General features: G+C 39.1%; 1 protein-coding gene across 3 annotated transcripts in view; it reads left to right on the forward strand.

Annotated features, from left to right (window-relative positions):
- LOC140496036 (transcription factor Dp-1-like) overlaps positions 1-18812 on the forward strand; it is a 54494-nt gene extending 35682 nt beyond the window's left edge. For all 3 annotated transcript variants that reach the window (XM_072595498.1, XM_072595495.1, XM_072595496.1), the window contains 6 exons: positions 6173-6316; positions 6897-6965; positions 7381-7532; positions 9116-9282; positions 14854-14938; positions 17728-18812. In XM_072595498.1, the coding sequence (XP_072451599.1) occupies positions 6173-6316; positions 6897-6965; positions 7381-7532; positions 9116-9282; positions 14854-14938; positions 17728-17899 (789 nt within the window). In that variant the 3' untranslated portion in view covers positions 17900-18812. The remainder of the gene's footprint in view (positions 1-6172; positions 6317-6896; positions 6966-7380; positions 7533-9115; positions 9283-14853; positions 14939-17727) is intronic.
- The last annotated feature ends 568 nt before the right edge of the window (positions 18813-19380 follow it).

Here is a 19380-nt window from a genome sequence, read left to right on the forward strand (position 1 = left end):
AAAAGTTGCAAATGCTCAGACCAGGAGAATAGGAAAACAGTATTTATGACAGTGTCATCTGTTAGATCAGCATAAGGAATTTAAGGGATTGATGATGGACTGCTCTGCGGTAAAGAGTTGAAGGTGAGGAGATACATTCACATTGTGACATAAAGGTAAACAAAATTGAATTTACTGATTTGATTGATTGAATTGGAAATTGATAGTAGAAGTAGAGTTAGCAGTAAAATGATTGAAAACACCTCAACAGATTATAGAATTATTATAGAATTGTTTGAAGGTGGAATCAGTTTTCCACTTATCCAGTCTGATAAAAATATGTGATCTGGAAGACTGCAAGAAGAAAGTGCTTGTATTGGAATTATGAATTCAAACAAAGTTTTTAAAGTTTATGGCCAACTTCTTGTTGATATTTTGAACTACTAGGACTCTGCTGGAAAGTATAGTCAATCTCTGTTCATCAGAAGCTCACTCAGAAGTGACAATACTGTAAAATGAAGGCAGTAGGCACTGAATGTTTGTGCAGTAACTAATTTGTGTAAATCCAAAAGGAAACAAAAAATTGAGACAAATTGTTGTCCAGAGCGCATAAATCACTGACAAAGTTGTTTTTCTGTGACTTTGAGAGGAATGTCCATTTGGTGCTTAACTCCTAGGTTGGGATACCTGGTCACATGGGTGGGTTGACTGAAGGGTCTTTTTCAATGCTGTACATCTCTATGACTGAGTTCATATAGCTATGTGCAGAAACATGTTGGATATGTGTGAATATGTTACAGAAGTAGCTATTTCACATGGCATTTGTGGTGAATGGAGTAATCAACATGGAAATAGTAAAGTGTGGCCTGGATAGTGAGGGGATGTAATGCAGTAATGATATTATAATATGCCTGTGGTTCATAACTTTGGAGGGTAATACAGAATCCAGAATTATGACATACAAGGAGACCTTTTGTCTATCATTAGTGCCTGCTTGAATGCCTGAACTGAACCTGCCTTGACCACATTTTCAGATAGTGAATTTCATACCCTAAAACTTGCTGGGTGGATAAGAAGTGTTTTCTCATCCTTGTTTCATTTACATATCATTTTAAATCTGTGCCGTCTCACTCTTGTTTCTTATTACAAGCCAAAATAATATTTCCCTATCTAATGTGTCCAGCCTGCAATGGTTTTAAAGCCCTCAATATGATCTCCTCCTAAAGGCATAGAATCCCTACAGTGTGGAAGCAGGCCATTTGGCCTGTTGATTCCACATGGATCCTCCAAAGGGCATCCCACCTAGACCCCCCACCCCATTCCTCAATTTAGCATAGCTAATCCACCTAGCCTGCATGTCCCTGGACCCTATGGGCAATTTAACATGGCCAATCTGCAAAACCTGCACATCTTTGGACTCCTCTCCAGATATGCCTTCTCCGGGGAGAGCAGCCTCATCTTGTTCAATCTATCCTCCCAGCTGAAGTTTCTCATGCTTGAGAGACATTATGGTAAATTACTGCTGCACTCCATTCCATTCACATCTTTTGTATAAGGTGGTGCCCACAACTGTACACAATCCAATAATTCCAACCCCATCAGTCTACTCTTCATCAATAAAGTGAGGTTAGTTATCGTCAGTAGTGCTGTCAAGCAACACCTGCTCACTAATAATCTGCTCACTGTGGCATCCAGCTTGGATTGCGCCAGGGTCCCTCTGCTCCTGACCTCATTACAACCTTGGTTCAAACATGGACAAAAGAGTAGAATTTGAGGTGAAGTGACAGCCTTTGATGTCAAGGCCTCATTTGACGGAGTGTAGCATCAGGGAGCCTTAGTAAAACTAGTGTCATTGGAATTCAGGGGGCAAACTCTCCAATGTTTGGAGTCATATCTGGCACATAGGAAGATTTTTGTGGTTTTTGGAGGTCAGTCATCTGAGCTTCAGGTCATCTCTGCAAGAGTTCCTTGGAATAGGTCCGATGTCCAATCAACTTCAGCTGTTTTATCAATGATCTTGCCTCTATCATAACATCAGAAATGGGATGTGCAATCATTTGCAAATATCCACCACATTTAAAAGACCTTTGGACAGGTAAATTGATGGAAAAGGTTTGCAGGGATATGGGCCAAATGCAGGCAAATGGGACTAATTCAGTTTGGGAAACCTGGTTGGCGTGGACAAGTTGATCAAAAGTGTCTGTTTCCATCCTGTATGACCCAATGACTAACTGCTCCGATACTGAAGCAGTCTATGCCCAGATGCAACAAGACCTGGATAATATCCAGGCTTACACTAAAAAGTAGCAAGTAACGTTTGCTGCACACAAATGCCAGGCAATGACCATCTCCAATAAGAGACAGTATAGTGGTGTTACCATCACTGAATCCCCCACTATCAGTATCCTGGGGGTTACTGAATTGGTCTTGCAATGCAATTACAGTGGTGAGACAGGCAATTCAAAGGCTAGGAATAATACTGCAATGAGTAACTCACCACCTGACTCCCCAAACCCTCTCCACCATCTACAAGTCAGGATGTGATGGAATGGTCCCCACTTGCCTGGATTAGTACAGCTCCATAAACACTCAAGCTTGACACCATGTAGGGCAACCCACTTGATTGCCACCATATCTACAAACACTCAGTCACTCCTTCACTGGCACTCAGCAGCAGTGTATAATATCTACAGGATGCACTTTGAAATTCACCAAAGGTCTTTTCGGCAGCATCTTCCAGACTCATGGCCACTTCCCTCCAGAAGAGCAAGGGTAGCAGGTAGATAGGAACACCACCACCTGTGAATTCCTTTCCCAACCACGCTCAATCCTGTCGTAGAAATATATCACCATTCCTTCACTGTCATAGGTTCAAAGTCCTAGAATTCCCTCCCTAATGGACCAACTGTGACAATATCTTTTAAAACAGACAAGCAAGCTGTGTAACATAGTACTTAACTCTAAACCAAAACCTTCTCATTGTTGAATTGCCTCAGCTTTAATCAGTTATCTTTCAGTCTGTTAAATAGATGATTGGGAGTTAAGGTACTCATCCTGATGATGAGAATAGGAAGAAAATGTTCCTTCTCAACCCACTCTATCTCATCCTGCCCAGTAAGAAAACAAATTATTGGTAGCAATATTGCAATTTTGAAGCAATATTAAAGTTGGAAGAAAACCCTCTGCAAGGGTACACAAATTAAGTGTATGCAGCTCAGAAAAAATTAGAAAGGTCTATTTAAGTGCAGAATGTATTTCTCTTGATGGGCACCCTGGCCCAGTATGGCTGATGTAAGATTAACATTTTTTAAGTCTACTACTGCCACATTTAATTCCTTCCACTAGAGGGCTTGTATGACCTATGTAATAAAAGCTCTAATGGTAAAAATGTGTATTCTTAATATATCCAAGCCTTTTTGTATCATTTGAATTTATGTTCATGTATTTTGTCAATATGTAAGCCAACTATGAACGTCCTTGAACTTAATTTAATGGTAACTTTGCTTATAACTTTGCTCTAATATTAAACCAAATTAAAGCAGTTGACAGAGTAATTTGTATTTCTCCAGTTTGTGTTTGAAGGAAGAGTACATATGGCAGATTTTCAATTCTTTACAATTTAGTATTCAGTCTGTGTATAATGTTCCCTTTTGATTTTCTTTTAGGGAGGGGCAGTTTGATTACTTCACTTCCAAAATTTAGTTCCATAACCACCTTCAAATTGTTTGAGTAGTGAGCCACTCAATTCTCCAAACCTGTGCTGCCATTGATTGAGTTTGTGGCTATTTTGTGTCCTAATTCAACTGACATCATTGGCTTCCTATCCCTTATCACCTTTGGCGAGCAAAAATCAATCAGTCTTCGAATTGAAATTCTAAATTGAGCTATTTGCTGCTTTTCAAGGGAAAAAATTTCCAGACTTCTACCACTTCTCCCTAGCTGGCCTAACTCTGTGTCATGAACCTTGTCCTGGACTCCTCCAACAGTGGCAAGATTTCTCTTTCAATACCACCATTCCAAAGACTATCTTAAACTAAATGAATCAAAACACTTTCTATCTTGCATGGAATATCAAGTCCAGTATATGAAATCTATTGCTGTACTCATCAATTAACTCTTGGAGCCCTGGTTTCATTTTTTTGAATCTGAACTGTGCTCCTGCCCTGCAGCTTGCAACGTCAATAAAAGATCAGCATTGATCAGTTTATAGCGCCTTCACTTCATGAGGTTTTATGTTCAAATCCTATGCAGAACCTGAGCACTAAAATCAAGATGCAACTCCAGTGTATTGCTGAGGAAATGCTGCACTGATGGAAATGCTTTTCGAATAAAACATGAAACTAAGGCTCTGTTTTCCTCCTGGAATGGCTGTAACAGACCACTTTAGAGATTTTTTGAAGAACAGGGGAGTTATCCCAGGTATCCTAGCAATGTTTATATCTCAACCAATATCTCAAAGAACATATTACCTGGTCATTGCCCTTCAACACCATGATGGTGTTTGCCAAATATTTTCCCACTGTGATGCTATTTAGAGGCTTGAAAATTGTCACATTCTCTCTGCAAATTCTGAGAGTGGGTTGGGGATGTGAAGACACATATGAGAGTATGGGATGGACAACAGAAATAAGGAGGAGCTGTATAAGGGCCATTGCTGCCTATGATCTTGTGACACCAAAATTTCAACTGGTGACTCACTTGGGGGTCCTGACCTCAACTTTGAGAAACCCTGTTTTAGGAATTTTCTGTGCACACGTTGGCCGTTGTATCTCCTACAGCAGTGACTACACTTGGGTAGGTCATGGTTTTAAACCATGTAGAAATGCCTGGTGATCATCTAAGGTGCTAGACAAATGTGCATTTTCTTTAATATTTGAATTTTATATAATAATAGCCAAACTTTCTTGTTTTTATGTTTGTGCCCTCAAAAGCGTAAAGGCCAACATTCTGTTGAAGTTTTTGACTTTTTGTTTGCACATTCCCAGATCTGAGTACAAAGTCTCTTTGGATGTCTGCTGTTCCCAAATGTTTGCATTTTTAAAGCAAATAATCTGTTTTACTTTGTGCCCAAAATGAGTGCTCCTCCTGCTACAATTTTGTTCACTCAAAGTATTGATCCATTTATAATTTTACGCACCTGTCACCATTACTTGCAATGCCGCCAATCTGGAATACAGCTGTCCATTGTGGTATCGAAATTATTATTAAATATAGTAAGCTGTTGATGCACCAGCATAAATTCCTGTATGCTGCTCATAACTTTGTACAATTTTTGCAAAAATATTTTTATCCTTTTGCTTTATGCTTCACAAAGCACCTAACAAGTTTGTGAAATAAATGAAGGAGTACATTTCTTTCATTTGCAGTTAAGAATGAAAACAGTATCTATTGAGTCCTTTAGAATAATTACATAGTTTGTATTTTTAAATATTTATGACTTTTATTAATACATTTCTCATTAAAATTAATACAGAGGAACCTTGATTATCCAGCACTTGATTATCCGAACGAGATCGCAAGGTCCTGATGCATGGCTAAACTGTTATGCCGCATTCGATTAACCGAACGAAATACTTCCCATCCGTGGCTTTCAGACAATCGAGATTCCTCTGAATTATATTATTGTGGTGATCGCTCATTACAAAATATGTACAGCTTTCAGCTGTCCAAAATCTGACAGATGGTTTTTCCAGCAGTCTAGTAGTTTGTTGGTTGCCATTACTGCAAACTAGCTTTTGATTCCAAATTCATTTTAATTGAATTTGAATTCCAGCCAGTGAGGTTTAAAGTCATGTCTCTAGAGTATCAGTGTAGACCCCTGGGATACTAGTCTCTTAATTTGCTATTATGTTAATGATAGTTATTAAGAATTTACTTCTTCTGTTATCTTTGAGCTTGGGTGAAGGGATGTTGCTGAAGCAAATCAATACAATACTTCAGAGACAAAGGATGGTTTCTGTTCCTCCTTTGAGCACTCAGATTTGGACAACTGGTTGTTGTACGTGCTTTTTGTAATTAGCCCCTCTCTGATTTTCTGTTGCATAGGTAAGTGTGGCTAGGTTCCAATTTCCAACCTATTCAACCAAGAACCTGACCGTGTTCTGTTCATTCATTTAAACATTCTATTCTTTGGCTCTTTTCCGTAGCTATTTTGTATTTGATATAATATTGTACAACCTCTAATTTGCAACAGGGCTATGATCAAAAGAATATAAGACGTCGTGTATATGATGCTTTGAATGTGCTCATGGCAATGAATATCATCTCCAAAGAGAAGAAGGAAATCAAGTGGATAGGACTTCCTACAAACTCCGCTCAAGAATGCCAGAATCTAGAGGTAGGAGTACAGTGACTCTCTTCATGGATCATAGCACACATCCAATATGTGTAGACTCAACTATGTTGGTCTGCTAAGATTGGTGCAATAGGCTGTTCCAATTGGAGCAATTCTGGTCTAAAAAGTTAATATCTGCAAATTATTTTGTACAGTTCATCATCATTTTCATTTTATTTTCCCCTGTTGCCATTAAACTTTTCCCTTCTGGATTTCCATGTCCAGTTTCTACCTGTGAGACCTGCTGTGGATATTTTAGGTGATTGAAAGCTCATAGTTTTCAGTTAATATTCTTCGGTGCCCTTGGAAAACCCATTGGTTTCCAATTTGGCTTGAGAAAAACAACCTGTATTTCCACACAACACATAGGGCTCTCTTGCCTCTAAGTTACATAAGCTTCTGTAATTTTATGTTGTTGAAAGACACCTCTCCTAGTATATACTTATGTAGCTTTGGTTCAAATGATTCTTGATAACACTCCAGTGATATTCCTTGAGACTTATATGACTTTGTCACAAGTGCTGTTTACTATAGTCTGCAGTTGCAGCTAATGATAGACTTCTGTTAATTTTTATATGAATAGATGGAGAAAAGAAAGAAAATGGAAATAATTAAACAGAAACAATCGCAACTTAAGGAGTTGCTACTGCAGGTAAATTAAAATTTAAAGGAAGTGAAACATTTTACAGTTTTTCATACATGCTATACCCATCCGCATGATGGATAAATGTTTTTTTCAAAAATCTTGTCTAGCTTAATCTTTAATACTATTAAAAATATTACAGTAATGCTACAAAAGTTATATAGAAGATTTCACATTATGTCAAAGATTTTCTTCAGAAGTGTCTGCTTTCTTTCTGGGCCAATTCCTGCATTTAAGTCAGATGGTAGATGCAAAATGTCATACAGAAGAAGAAAAGGGAACTCCCTTTGTGTCCTGATCAATAGTTATCCTTTTAAAATATTGGATGTTTTTGAGAGTGAAAGAAGCATATTAATAAAAGTAAAATTATGATCACTTATTGAACACAAAACAGAGACTAAATTACAAGTTTTGTGTTTTGCAGCAAATTGCCTTTAAGAACCTGGTTCAGCGAAATCGCCTTGTAGAACAACAGTCTGGGAGGGTTCCTCCTCCTAATACTGCCATTCAACTGCCATTCATTTTAGTCAACACCAGCAAAAAAACAATCATAGACTGCAGCATCTCTCCTGACAAGTAAGTATATCAAAGCTGACTATATTTTGTTTGATGATCAAACTTGTCATACCAGCTATTAAGTTAGGTTACATTTGAAAATTGTATCCTTGAAGTACTTACCCTCAAATTGTGATATAACCAATAAGGATAATAAAGTAAGTGATGTAGTCTGAGTATAGATTTAATGCACAGGTTAACATACTTTTTTGAAGTGTATTGTTTTATTTTGAATTGGAATTTTACTAGTGCCCTTTTTTTTTGAGTAAAATATCAGGGGCATGTGTTGGTGAGAAATTTATATGGATTCATTTAATGTTAAAACCATTAATGACAGGATGTGATCTATCATATGAAATATTGCACCCTTCAAGGTTAATAGGCCTATTAAATGTAAGTAAGTTCATAATTTTAGAACAGACCTTTCCATTAACTCTTGCAATTAGAGTCATAAAGCTGTACAGCATGGAAACAGACCCTTCGGTCCAACCCATCCATGCCGACCAGATTTCTTAAATTGATCTAGTCCCATTTGCCAGCATTTGGCTCATATACCTCGAAATCCATCCTATTCATGTACCCATCCACATTCCTTTTAAATGTTGTAATTGTACTAGCTGCTACCACTTCCTCTGGCAGCTCATTTCATACACACATCACCCTTTGTATGAAAAAGTGCCCCTTAGGTTCCTTTTTAAATTTTCTCCTCTCACCTTAAACCTATACCCTCTAGTTTTGTCCCTCCCCTGGGGAAAAGACTTGGTTATTCATCCTATCCTTGCCACTCATGGTTTTATAAACTTATATGACATCATCCCTCAGCCTCCGACACTCTGGGGAAAATAGCCCAGACTATTCAACCTCTCCCTCGAACTCAAACCCTCCAACCCTGGCAACATCCTTGTAAATCTTTTCTGATTGCTTTCACATTTCACACATTTTCCTTCCTGTTGCAGGGAGACCAGAATTGAATGCAATATTCCAAAAGTGGCCTAATCAATGTCCTGTACAGCTGCAACATGACCTCCCAACTCCTATACTTGAAATGTTGACCAATAAAGGCAAGCATACCAAACACCACGTTCACTACCCTGTCTACCTGTGACTCCACTTTCAAGAAACTATGAACTTGCACTCCAAGCTCTCTCTGTTCAGCAACACTCCCCAGGACCCTACCATTAAATGCAGAAATCCTGCCCTGATTTCAAAATGCATTTATCTAAGTTAAACTCCATCTGCCAACTATTGGCCCATCTGATCATCGTCCTATTATAATCTGAGGTAACCTCCTTCACTGTCCACTACACCACCAATTTTGGTGTCATCTGCAAACTTACTAACCATACCATCTGTGTTTACATCCAAATCCTATAAATGAGAAAAAGCAGTGACTTAGCACTGATTCTTGTGGCACACCACTAGTCACGGGCCTCCAGTCTACTTGTCTTTTTAAAATATGGGCAAGATTCAGACGAGCAAAACAATTGTTTTAATCTTAAATTTTAAAGATTTTTGGGAGAGATTATTTGAAAAGCTTTGAAAATTTTAGGATATTTCTTTAAACTTTGCAAAGTGAAAAATTCAACTTTGACATTTCTTCACAGGTTTGAATATTTTTTTAATTTTGATAATACATTTGAAATCCATGATGACATTGAAATTCTTAAGAGAATGCGAATGGCTTTTGGATTGGAGTCTGGCGGCTGTTCTGCTGATGAATTGAAGATGGCTAAGAGTCTAGTACCCCATGTGCTGGAACCATATGTCATAGGTAAAATGGAAGGGGATATGATTTATTCATGGTATCCATCACATACTTTACTAAAGCCAGAAAAGAGCTCAGCTTATCCGTAAAGAGGAAGGAAGGGCATTGGAACTTCACTTTACTGAGTAGTTACCTAATTTTGGAATCTGCATATTTATTTGTCTCGCTCATGGATATTGAGTCTTAGTGTCATAATAGCTCAGATGGCTAATGCTGCACATAGCAAGAATCAAAATGCAAGACTTTTTTGCATAAATCAGGATTAACTGTTTTGGAGCTTTTCTTTTGGGTGGTTGGGGCAGCTGGGAGTGAAATGTTACATTACTCACTGTGCCCTGTTTTAATTTTGAGCCTCCTAAGGCAGTTTGTGTAAGTAATCATATTTTATTTCATGATCCTCCTAGCCTCAAAAGCTACATAATAGACTTTTCATAGAATCTTAGAATCCCGACAGTATGGAAGCAGGCCAGCTGTCCAAAGAGCATCCCACCCAGACACACACCTCCTACCTTATCTTTGTAACATTGCATTTCATATGTCTAATCCATCTCGCCTGCACATTCCTGGACACTAGGCAATTTAGCGTGGCCAGTCCATCTAACCTGCACATCTTTGGACTGTGGGAAGAAACCGGAGCACCCAGATGAAACCCACGCTGGCATGGATAATGTGCAAACTTCACACAGACAGGTGCCCGAGAGTGGGATTGAGCCTGGGTGCCTGGTGCTGTGAGGTAGCAGTGCTAACCACTGAGCCATTGTGCAGCAATCCCATGAATGCAGAGAAAAAAGATAAAAGCTTGGAGTACTCCTCGCTGAAGCTGATGGGGCATGGTATATGGAAACAGAGGCTTTATCAATATGGGTATGGAATACACAAGAAACTAAGCTATGGTGAAACTGTGCTCAATAATGTTTGACTTCTACTGGAGAAATCTGGTTAGTTCAGGGCAACGGCATTTTGAAAAGATGTAAAGGATTTATGTTGTGGTTCCAGTGAATTTGGGACTTTTTTTTTCATTATATTGAATGGTTATAATCTGAAATGCCAGAGAGTGCTGAAGACAAATTTAATCATGGTTTTCCAAAGGAATTGGGCAATTAGTTGAAGAGAAAATTTGCAAAGGTATTGGGAAAGGTAGAGGAATGGGACTAGCTGAGTTTCTCCTTCAGTGATTTAGCTTAGGCCAAATGGTCTGTCTTTTGTGTTGAGTATTCTTTTGATTCTATAATTAAACTCAGTTGTTTTTAAAAATCATTTCAGTAAAACCATTTTAAATTTGAACTTCTTGTTCTATAACTAGTTCCTAATATATATAAATTACTTTTTTTCAAAATTAAAACTGTAGTCACCTGTGTTCCTTGCTTGTGTTTTAGGACATTGCATTCAGTGCTAAATGGAGATGAATAGTCTTTACATGACTTCAAATTTTCACTAGAATTTTAATTTGGAATAAATTTCAATTCCTCTAGGATTTTTTTGCTGGAAAATAAGAGTGGAAGGATTGAGTTTGATCAGAGCTGACTGATAGCTCTTCAAAATGTTTCTCGGTGGACGTCTGGTGGTGGAGATGCTGAGGAAAGAAGCTGGGGGGGTGACAGTGTAGCTGACCCATCTTTTTATAGTAATGGGATATAGCAGCAAAAGCAGGAATGAGAAACTGCTTTGTATTAGAGGATATATTCACCCTTGTTTGATGGTGAGAAGGAGGGTTGAAGCCAAGGAAGCATTTGAGGAATAGTGAAAGAATCTTAAATCAACTCTGGAAACATGAAAGACTCTCAGAACTTTACCATGACCAGGTGTAATGCAATGCAACGCGATACATTTTAAGATTTCTACCTGTTAGTGGTTGTAAAACAGATTTTCAGCCAGGAAAATTTCCAAGCACTAAACAAATGCATTGTAGTTTTCATATTAGAAGATGAAAGATCAGCGTCAAGAGAGAGAAATATTTTTGGAGGTAATGAACTTGTGTGAACTCAGTCGTGATGGAGAGAATTAATTTTAGAATGCTTTGACTTAGCTAAGTGTAACCTGAGGCCAGCCAGAAAAGTTATTCTAGTCAGTGTTGAAGTTGATTGATGGTAGTGCTGGTACTGATGGTAGTGAAGAGTGTGGTGTGGGTGAAGTTTAAGTGTGTGCCAATTTTAATGTTGACAATTCGAGATTGTGGTATCACCTGGAAATGGAGGAAGCAGTAAGTAGAAGTGAATGACCAATCCATTGCATGCTCTTGGATGATGGGTCTTTGAAGGGTACTAAGTAATGAGAGAAGGCTAAAAATTGAACCTGAGGTGCAGCAATGGAGATTCCATGGGTTCAAAACAGGGAGAGATGTGTAATTGCATTCCTGCAGCAGAGTTTCTAGGAGCTCTAGCATAGGTGTAAACCCACATGGCATGACTGTTGCATGTTTGAGTTTGATGCATGATACCATTCTAATATAGCTATAGAAGCCCTGACATCACTAAGTTAATAATCGAACCACTGAAAATTCTTTTTCTGCCTTCATAAATGGGTAAGGAAAGAACAAACCTTCTTTGCTAAAGAAGGGAAATTAAATTTGGGAGTCTGTTTGAGCAACATTAGGGCTAACATTCAGCCAGATATCTCCACCCATCCTATTTTATTCTGGGCAGGCAAGTATAGGATGAAGTCAGGTCTGCACCTCTGGAAGCAAGCCTCAGATGGGTGAATAACAGTTTGAAGGCCTGCCTCCATTTATTGGACATCAGTTCAGTTGTAATCCTGATTGTCAGGCCCAGAGATCTTCACCCCTCCATACCCACTCATTTCCTGCGCCCTCACCATTCTCCCCATGTATTCTCTGTATCCACACTCCCAATATCACTGTGCAGAGTCAGAGCATTTAGTGAATCTCAAGTCCTTAAAGTTCTCCTGAAACTAACATTATAGGAAAAGGGGGCAAAAAACTGCTCTGTTCATAACCTCAAAATGTTACACCAATTGCAGCCATTAATCCTATAAATGACTGAAAGCTATTATCTACTTCATCCCTCTTTGTGCAGCCATTCAAAAAACACAGTGAAGAAAGGTAATTTCTTGCAATTTAGTTAATATGTCAAAAAAAACACTTTGCTTGCTGAGTGAAGTACATAAATGGTCTTAGAGCTCAGCCAAGTATTCATAGGTGACCATCTGGCAACTTCTACCGACATACTGGACAGTTGGACAGACTTCTATATTTTCATTTGGCCTTTGCTGAGTTCACCTCCTGCTCCTTTGCTGCCTGACCTGCTGCGCTTTTCCAGCAACGCCTTTTTAAGCTCTGACCTCCAGCATCTGCAGTCCTCACTTTCTCCTAGTTGAGTTCACTGTCAGGACAATGTTTCAATGGGAGTACAAACCTTGAATTGGCATTATATTGGCTTGTAATGAACTGATTTTTGAAGTGTTTTTCTTCTCCCCGCACACACCCCATGCCTATGTATTTATTTCCACATTTTAGTATTAAGTGGAGAATAGCTTTCTGTCATTGATGTTATGAATTGCCGTGATAGATTGACAGTCTTGAGAATCTTTGGAGCATGTCTGCTCTTCCTGGTTATAAAACGACGCACAGTGAAGATGAGAAAGTACACAACAATGTTCAGCAATGCAGGATTCCATATTTTATCAGAAAAGTCTTAATGCAATTGAATATACTTGGGCTATATGTATTTACTGTTCCATGATTTTTTTTTAGTTAGTTATCTATTCTGACCAAGTTAATTGTAGTCATACAGCCTGGAAACAGACCCTTCGATCCAACTCATCAATGCTGGCCCAGTTTCCCAAATTAAAATAGTCTCCTTTGCCAGCATTTAGCCCAGTCTTTTTAAAAGGTTTGTAATTGTATCTGCATTTACCACTTAGTCTGGCAGCTTGTTCCATAGACTAACTACTTTCTGTGTGGAAAAAGTTGCCTCTCAGGTCCCTTTTAAATCTTGCTCCTGACACCTTAAAATTATGCTTTCTAATTTTTGAACTTCCCCCACCCTTTGCGATTCACCATATCTATGCCCCTCATGAGCTTATAAATCTCAAAGGTCACCCCTCAACCTCCCATGTTCCACTGGAAAAAAGTTCCCAGCTTATTCAGCCTCTCCTTATAACTGAAACCCTCAACTCCCATATTACTCAAGGATTTAACTGAACTTTTGATATACCTTCTGGTTGTCAAGAATTTTGTTTTATGATAGCAATAGAGCAGAGGAACAGGAGTAGGCCATTCAGCCCCTTGAACCTGTTTTACCATTCAGTGTGATCATGACTGATTTGTAACTCATGTACTTGCCTTTGGCTCATATCCCTGAAACCTTTGTTTGACAAACTAATAACTGAAAAAGCGTTTCAAACCAAGCTCTACCACCTTTTGTGTGTGAAGTGCTTCTTAACATCTCTGGCCCACGGTGGCACAGTGGTTAGCACTGCTGCCTCACAGCGCCTGAGACCCGGGTTCATTTCCCGCCTCAGACTGTGTGGAGTTTGCACGTTCTCCCTGTGTTTGCGTGGGTTTCCTCCGGGTGCTCCGGTTTCCTCCCACAGTCCAAAGATGTGCAGATCAGGTGAATTGGCCATGCTAAATTGCCCGTAGTGTTAGGTAAGGGGTAGATGTAGGGGTATGGGTGGGTTGCGCTTCGGCAGGGCGGTGTGGACTTGTTGGGCCAAAGGGCCTGTTTCCACACTGTAAGTAATCTAATCTAATCTAATCTAATCTAAACTTCTCAGGCTATGCCTCCTAGTTGTAAAACCTTCAACCAGTGAAAATGATTTATCTTTGTCTATCTTGTCTTTATCTGTTAATATCTAGAAAACTTTGATCAGATCACCCCTTGACTTTCTAAATTGTAAAGAAGACGGGTCTAATTTGTAGAACCTCTCCTCATTACCTAATCTCTGAAGTCCAGGTATCATTCTTATGAACCAACATTGTACTCCCTCCAAGATCAATATATCCTTCCTGAGGTGTGGTGCCCAGATTTGCTCTGTGCTGCAAGTGGGGTCTAACCACTGTTTTGTACAGCATAATTTTTGCGGACTTGTAATTCAGTTCTCCAGATATAAAGATGCATAATTTTAAGGTGTCAGGAGCAAAATTTAAAAGGGACCTGAGGGGCAACTTTTTCCACACAAAGTAGTTTGTCTATGGAACAAGCTGCCAGACTAAGTGGTAAATGCAGATACAATTACAAACCTTTAAAAAGGTTGGGCCAAATGCTGGCAAAGGGGACTATTTTAATTGGGAAACTGGGCCAGCATTGATGAGTTGGATCAAAGGGTCTGTTTCCAGGCTGTATGACTACAATTAACTTGGTCAATTCCTTGTTTATTTTCTACACTTGCTTGTGGCATTTTAAAGATCTAAGCACTTGAACACCCAAGCCTTTTTGGACATACATTATATTTAACCTCATGTCATCTAAAAAGAACCCTGATCCAACCGTTTTCCCTCAAATTGATAACTTTTCACTTGGTTATTCATACATTTGCCATAATTTTGCCCATTCACTTAGTTCACCGATATTCTTTTGTAATTTTTTAAAGTTCTAATTTTCCTTTGTTATTATTCAGAAATGGCTAAAGTAGTGCAAAATGTTAACTCAGGCCCAAGTTCAGTAACAGCATCTACATCTTCAACAAGCTTCCAATCTAGCAGGTAAGTCTGTGGAAACTACTTGCATCTCCTAATGTTTTCAAAATTGCTTTTGTACAACTGAGTGACTTCATAGTTGTGGGTATGTTCGCCAAGCTGGGAAGTTGATTTGCAGGCATTTCGTCCCCTGCCTTGGTGACATCTGTGAAGCGCTGTTGTACTGTGTCTTCTGGAATTTATTTGGTTCCGTTCCTGCTGCTTCTGGTTGCCGGTTCCGGTTGTTTGTTGTAGCATCTGGTATATTGGATCTAGGTCAACGTGCTTATTGATAGAGCCTGTAGATGAGTGCCATGCTTTGAGAATTTCTCTAGTTGTCCTCTGTTTGGTTTATCCTGTGATCATTGTTGTCCCCAGTCAAATTTGTGGTCCTTGTCATGTGTGTGTGGGTACTAGGGACAGCTGGTCGTGGCATTTAGTGGCGAGTTGGTGTTCGTGGATGGGACTATTAGTTGTCTGCCTGTCCTCAGGTTGTGTCATGTCCTCATCGTGTTGTTGGTCTGTTAGACATCTGTGGATGAATTTGCAAGAAGATCTCTTCTTAGCAAAGACTCTGTAGAGGTGTTCTTCTTCCCTTCATAGGTTGGGAGTGCTGCAGAGTGTTGTAACCCTTTTGAACAGGGTCCTAATGCAGCTTCTCTTGTGTGTTTGGGTGGTTGCTGTTGTAGTTCAGGACCTGGTTGGTGTGTGTGGCTTAACTGTACACTTTTTTGTGGTGCATTCACTGTTCTGTACACTTTCTACAATCCCATCTAGGAATGGGAGTTGACTGTTGGTTTCCTCCTCCTCTCGTAAATCTGATCCCTGTGAGCATCGTGTAAACTACGCAAACTACTAGAATTGTGCTTGATGACACTTCACGTTTAACAAATAAATATATGAACAGATCAATAAAACATCTACGGGCTCACACATCTCTGGGCTCATAGCAGAAGCAGCGATGCAAAGGCTGGAACAAACAGCTCCCTCACAAATTCAACCCAAACTCTGGATCAGATATATGGATGACGCTTTTGTTATCGTTAAGAGAACAGAGATCGAGAACACACACCGGATTATCGACACCATGTTCACAGGGATCAGATTTATTAGAGAGGAGGAGACCAACATTCAACTCCCATTCCTAGATGTGATGGTAGAAAGAACACAGAATGATGAATGCACCACGAAAGTGTACAGGAAAACCACATACCGACCAGGTCCTGAACGACAACAGTAACCACCTGAACACACGAGAAGCTGCATTAGGACCCTGTTCAAAAGGGCTACAACAGTGCAGCACTTCTGACCTACAAAGGGAAGAAGAAGAACACCTCTACAGTCTTCGCCAAGAACAGATCTCCCTGCAATTTAATTTACAGGTGCCTAACAAACAACACACTGAGGACATACCACAACCTAACTCACGATCCACGCTACCTTACATAAAAATGTCTCTGAACTGACAGCCAGACTTCTCCGACCACTGGGATCCATGACAGCCGATAAACTGACAGCCACGCTCAGACAACTCACCAGGGCAAAGGACCTATACCCATCATGTGAAGATGTGATTTACAGGATTCCATGCAAAGACTGCACGCAACACTATATAGGACAAATAGGCAAACAACCTTCGATCCACATCCACAAACAGCAACTAGCCACTAAATGCCACGGCCACCTGTCCCTAGTAGCCCCACACCCATAACAAGGAACACATTCGACTGGGGCAACACAACACAACGATCGTAGGACAAGCCAAACAGAGGACAGCCAAGCAATTTCTCTAAGCATGGCACACATCCACCAACGCCATCAACAAGCACATAGACCTAGACCCAATATACCATCCATTACAATGAAGCAGCAGGAATGGAACCAAATAAATTCCAGAAGAGAGAGCACAGCAGCGCTTCACAGGAGGCTCCGAAGCACTGAAGATGCCCCCTAGACAGGGGGCGAAATGTCTGCAAAGCAATTTCCCAGCTCGGTGAACCCTACTCATAACTACAACAACCAGCATCCGAGCTACAAATCTTTATGCAAACCTGGAGTGATTTCACCTCCATATTTGCTGAAGATGAGAGTACCTTTGAAAAAAAAATTGTAGTGAAAGTTTAAAAAAGAATAATTTCCTAGACAATGCTTTTAAATTTTTTTTATAGCTCTGGTTCTTCATTTGACCATCTCCACATGCCATGCATATGTTCAACACACTTAATGAAATTCCACTGTCTGACTTGTCTTAGCATATTATTTTTGTCTGTAATATGATTTCTGTATTCTTAAGTGGTATGTATACGTTTTTTATTTTTCATAATATTTTTGAACAAAAATGCTTTTGATAATTTTGAAAGCAACATACTGAGTTGACATTATAGTTTACGCTATCAAATATAGCGTCAGAGGTGATATCTATTGAAATCTAATATTGGCTTGTTCCTCTGACTGAAAGATGATTTTCTTTTTAATACCATTTGGTTTTAAATTAGTTTTCCAGATTATGTGAAAAGAAGTAATTTACTTAACTTTCAATGGGCTAGTTGTAGCAGCCTCAAAAAAGAATTTGTTGCTTTGAAATAACAGTCCTATATTAATAAAGGTAGCTGAATTAAGCTGTACTCAGCGGATTCTTGACCATACCTCAACTTTTTTTTAACTACTTTTTTCAATGGTTTTGTATTTCGCTCCCCTGTCCACCTCTTCCCTGTTTCTCCCTGCCCACCCCCTCCACACCTTTTAAATCATTTAATTTCACTTTGTGTTCCCCGTTTCTATTAAAAAACTATTTTAATAAATTATTTTACTTTCAGAGCATTTGGTGCCAGTGATGAAATAGCCTTACCAACTGATACCGAAGTGGCCTTAGTGACCAGTCAAGCACAAGGAAGTTTCAATGGTACACATTGTTCCGATCCCAGAATGGAGACTCCTACGTCCTATATTGAAGATGATGATGATGATGATGAAGAGGAATATGAATGAATTAATAATCATTCTGCATTTCTTCCTGTTTTCTGTTGCTTAAAATGGCATCTCTGAAAAGAACTGTCTCATGAGACAGAGACTTTAAAAGAATTGTTATTTTGACTTGTGAGGGGTTTAACTTAATTCTATTCTCTTCTAATTTAAACATCAAAACTTTGAATACAGAACTGTAGAGAGAACTTTTTTGAATTTATGAGCAGCTGTTGAAATTTTAAAGAAGTTTTCGCTTCTCTGTTGAGGATCTACAATGTGTTTTCTAATTGCACCAAGTGCAGCTATAAAAAGCTACTGTTTGTTCAATTATATCTTAAGGCACTATCACAGTAACATCTCTGGCTTCACTGCCTGGTACTGATGTTTACATGTTGTGATTTTGCTATTCTCAGCTGAGCTGGTGTAGCACTTTACAGATATGTCCCATTTCAGGGGTGAAAGAAACGGAGTTGTAATCTCCTCCTGCTACAAGTTCATGTGTGCTGTTGATCACCAAAAGGCATTGAAAATGGTCACAGATGGGTCAGTGATTTGATGTATCTCATCAGCTCAGCGATGATGTTTTGAATAAATAGTTGACCTAACTAATAAAGAAGAGTTTAAAAATTTGCTAGTGCAGAAGAAGAAACTGTTTGAAGTGTTACATGTAATTTTAAAGCTTTTTGCTGCTGCCAGAAAACTTTGTAAAAGGCAATCTGTGATTGGTGTAATAGAATTTCTGGTACTAGGTCAAATACACAGTGCACCATATAGTTCTATTTAGTATGCTTCTGAAACAGCAGTAATGTATGAAGTACTTCTTAAAGTTTAACTTCACATTTTCAAACACAAATATAGTGGTGTATTCACTGATCAGATGCAGATCTTTTTACCCATCTTATCTTTGTAACCACCTACAAATAAATGCTGAACAAAGCCTGTTGTGGAATCAACAGTTTTTATTAAACACATTTTTAATTTAAAGAACTCTTGCTGACCCTTGGGATTTTAAAACTTTTTGCAGCGTGTATAAAAATGCTTAGTTTTCTGCGGCTAAGCTAAAAGCTTAATATTTTACACTGTGGTATTTCTCGGCCTACTACCTGTACAGGTTTATTTTGGAGTGAAATTGCTTTCATAGTATAGCAACATCTAGCTTTCTGATCCTCCACTCAATTTGAGTATTTGCATCACTTTTCCTCAGTATGGCTAATTCCACTACATGCTGTTGGAGGATCGGGGTTAGGGTGGGCTGTGCAACAGTATGAAAGGAAAGCATGTAAAACACTTGTATAGCTGCACTTCTTAATAGGTTACAAGCAGAAAGGGAACAGGCTTTGCTCCTTCAATTGGGCATAGGTATGAGATGCAGGTCTGACATTCCATCTAATGCAGGTCTGACTTTAGTGACTAAAGGTACAGCTGACTTCCTAAACTGCTAGAGACAATGGACATTCTTGCCCAGTATGTGCTACATAGTTGATTTATTTTAATTGCTGAAGTTT

Source organism: Chiloscyllium punctatum, chromosome 25, assembly GCF_047496795.1.
Source record: "Chiloscyllium punctatum isolate Juve2018m chromosome 25, sChiPun1.3, whole genome shotgun sequence".
Taxonomy (NCBI): Eukaryota; Metazoa; Chordata; class Chondrichthyes; order Orectolobiformes; family Hemiscylliidae; genus Chiloscyllium; species Chiloscyllium punctatum.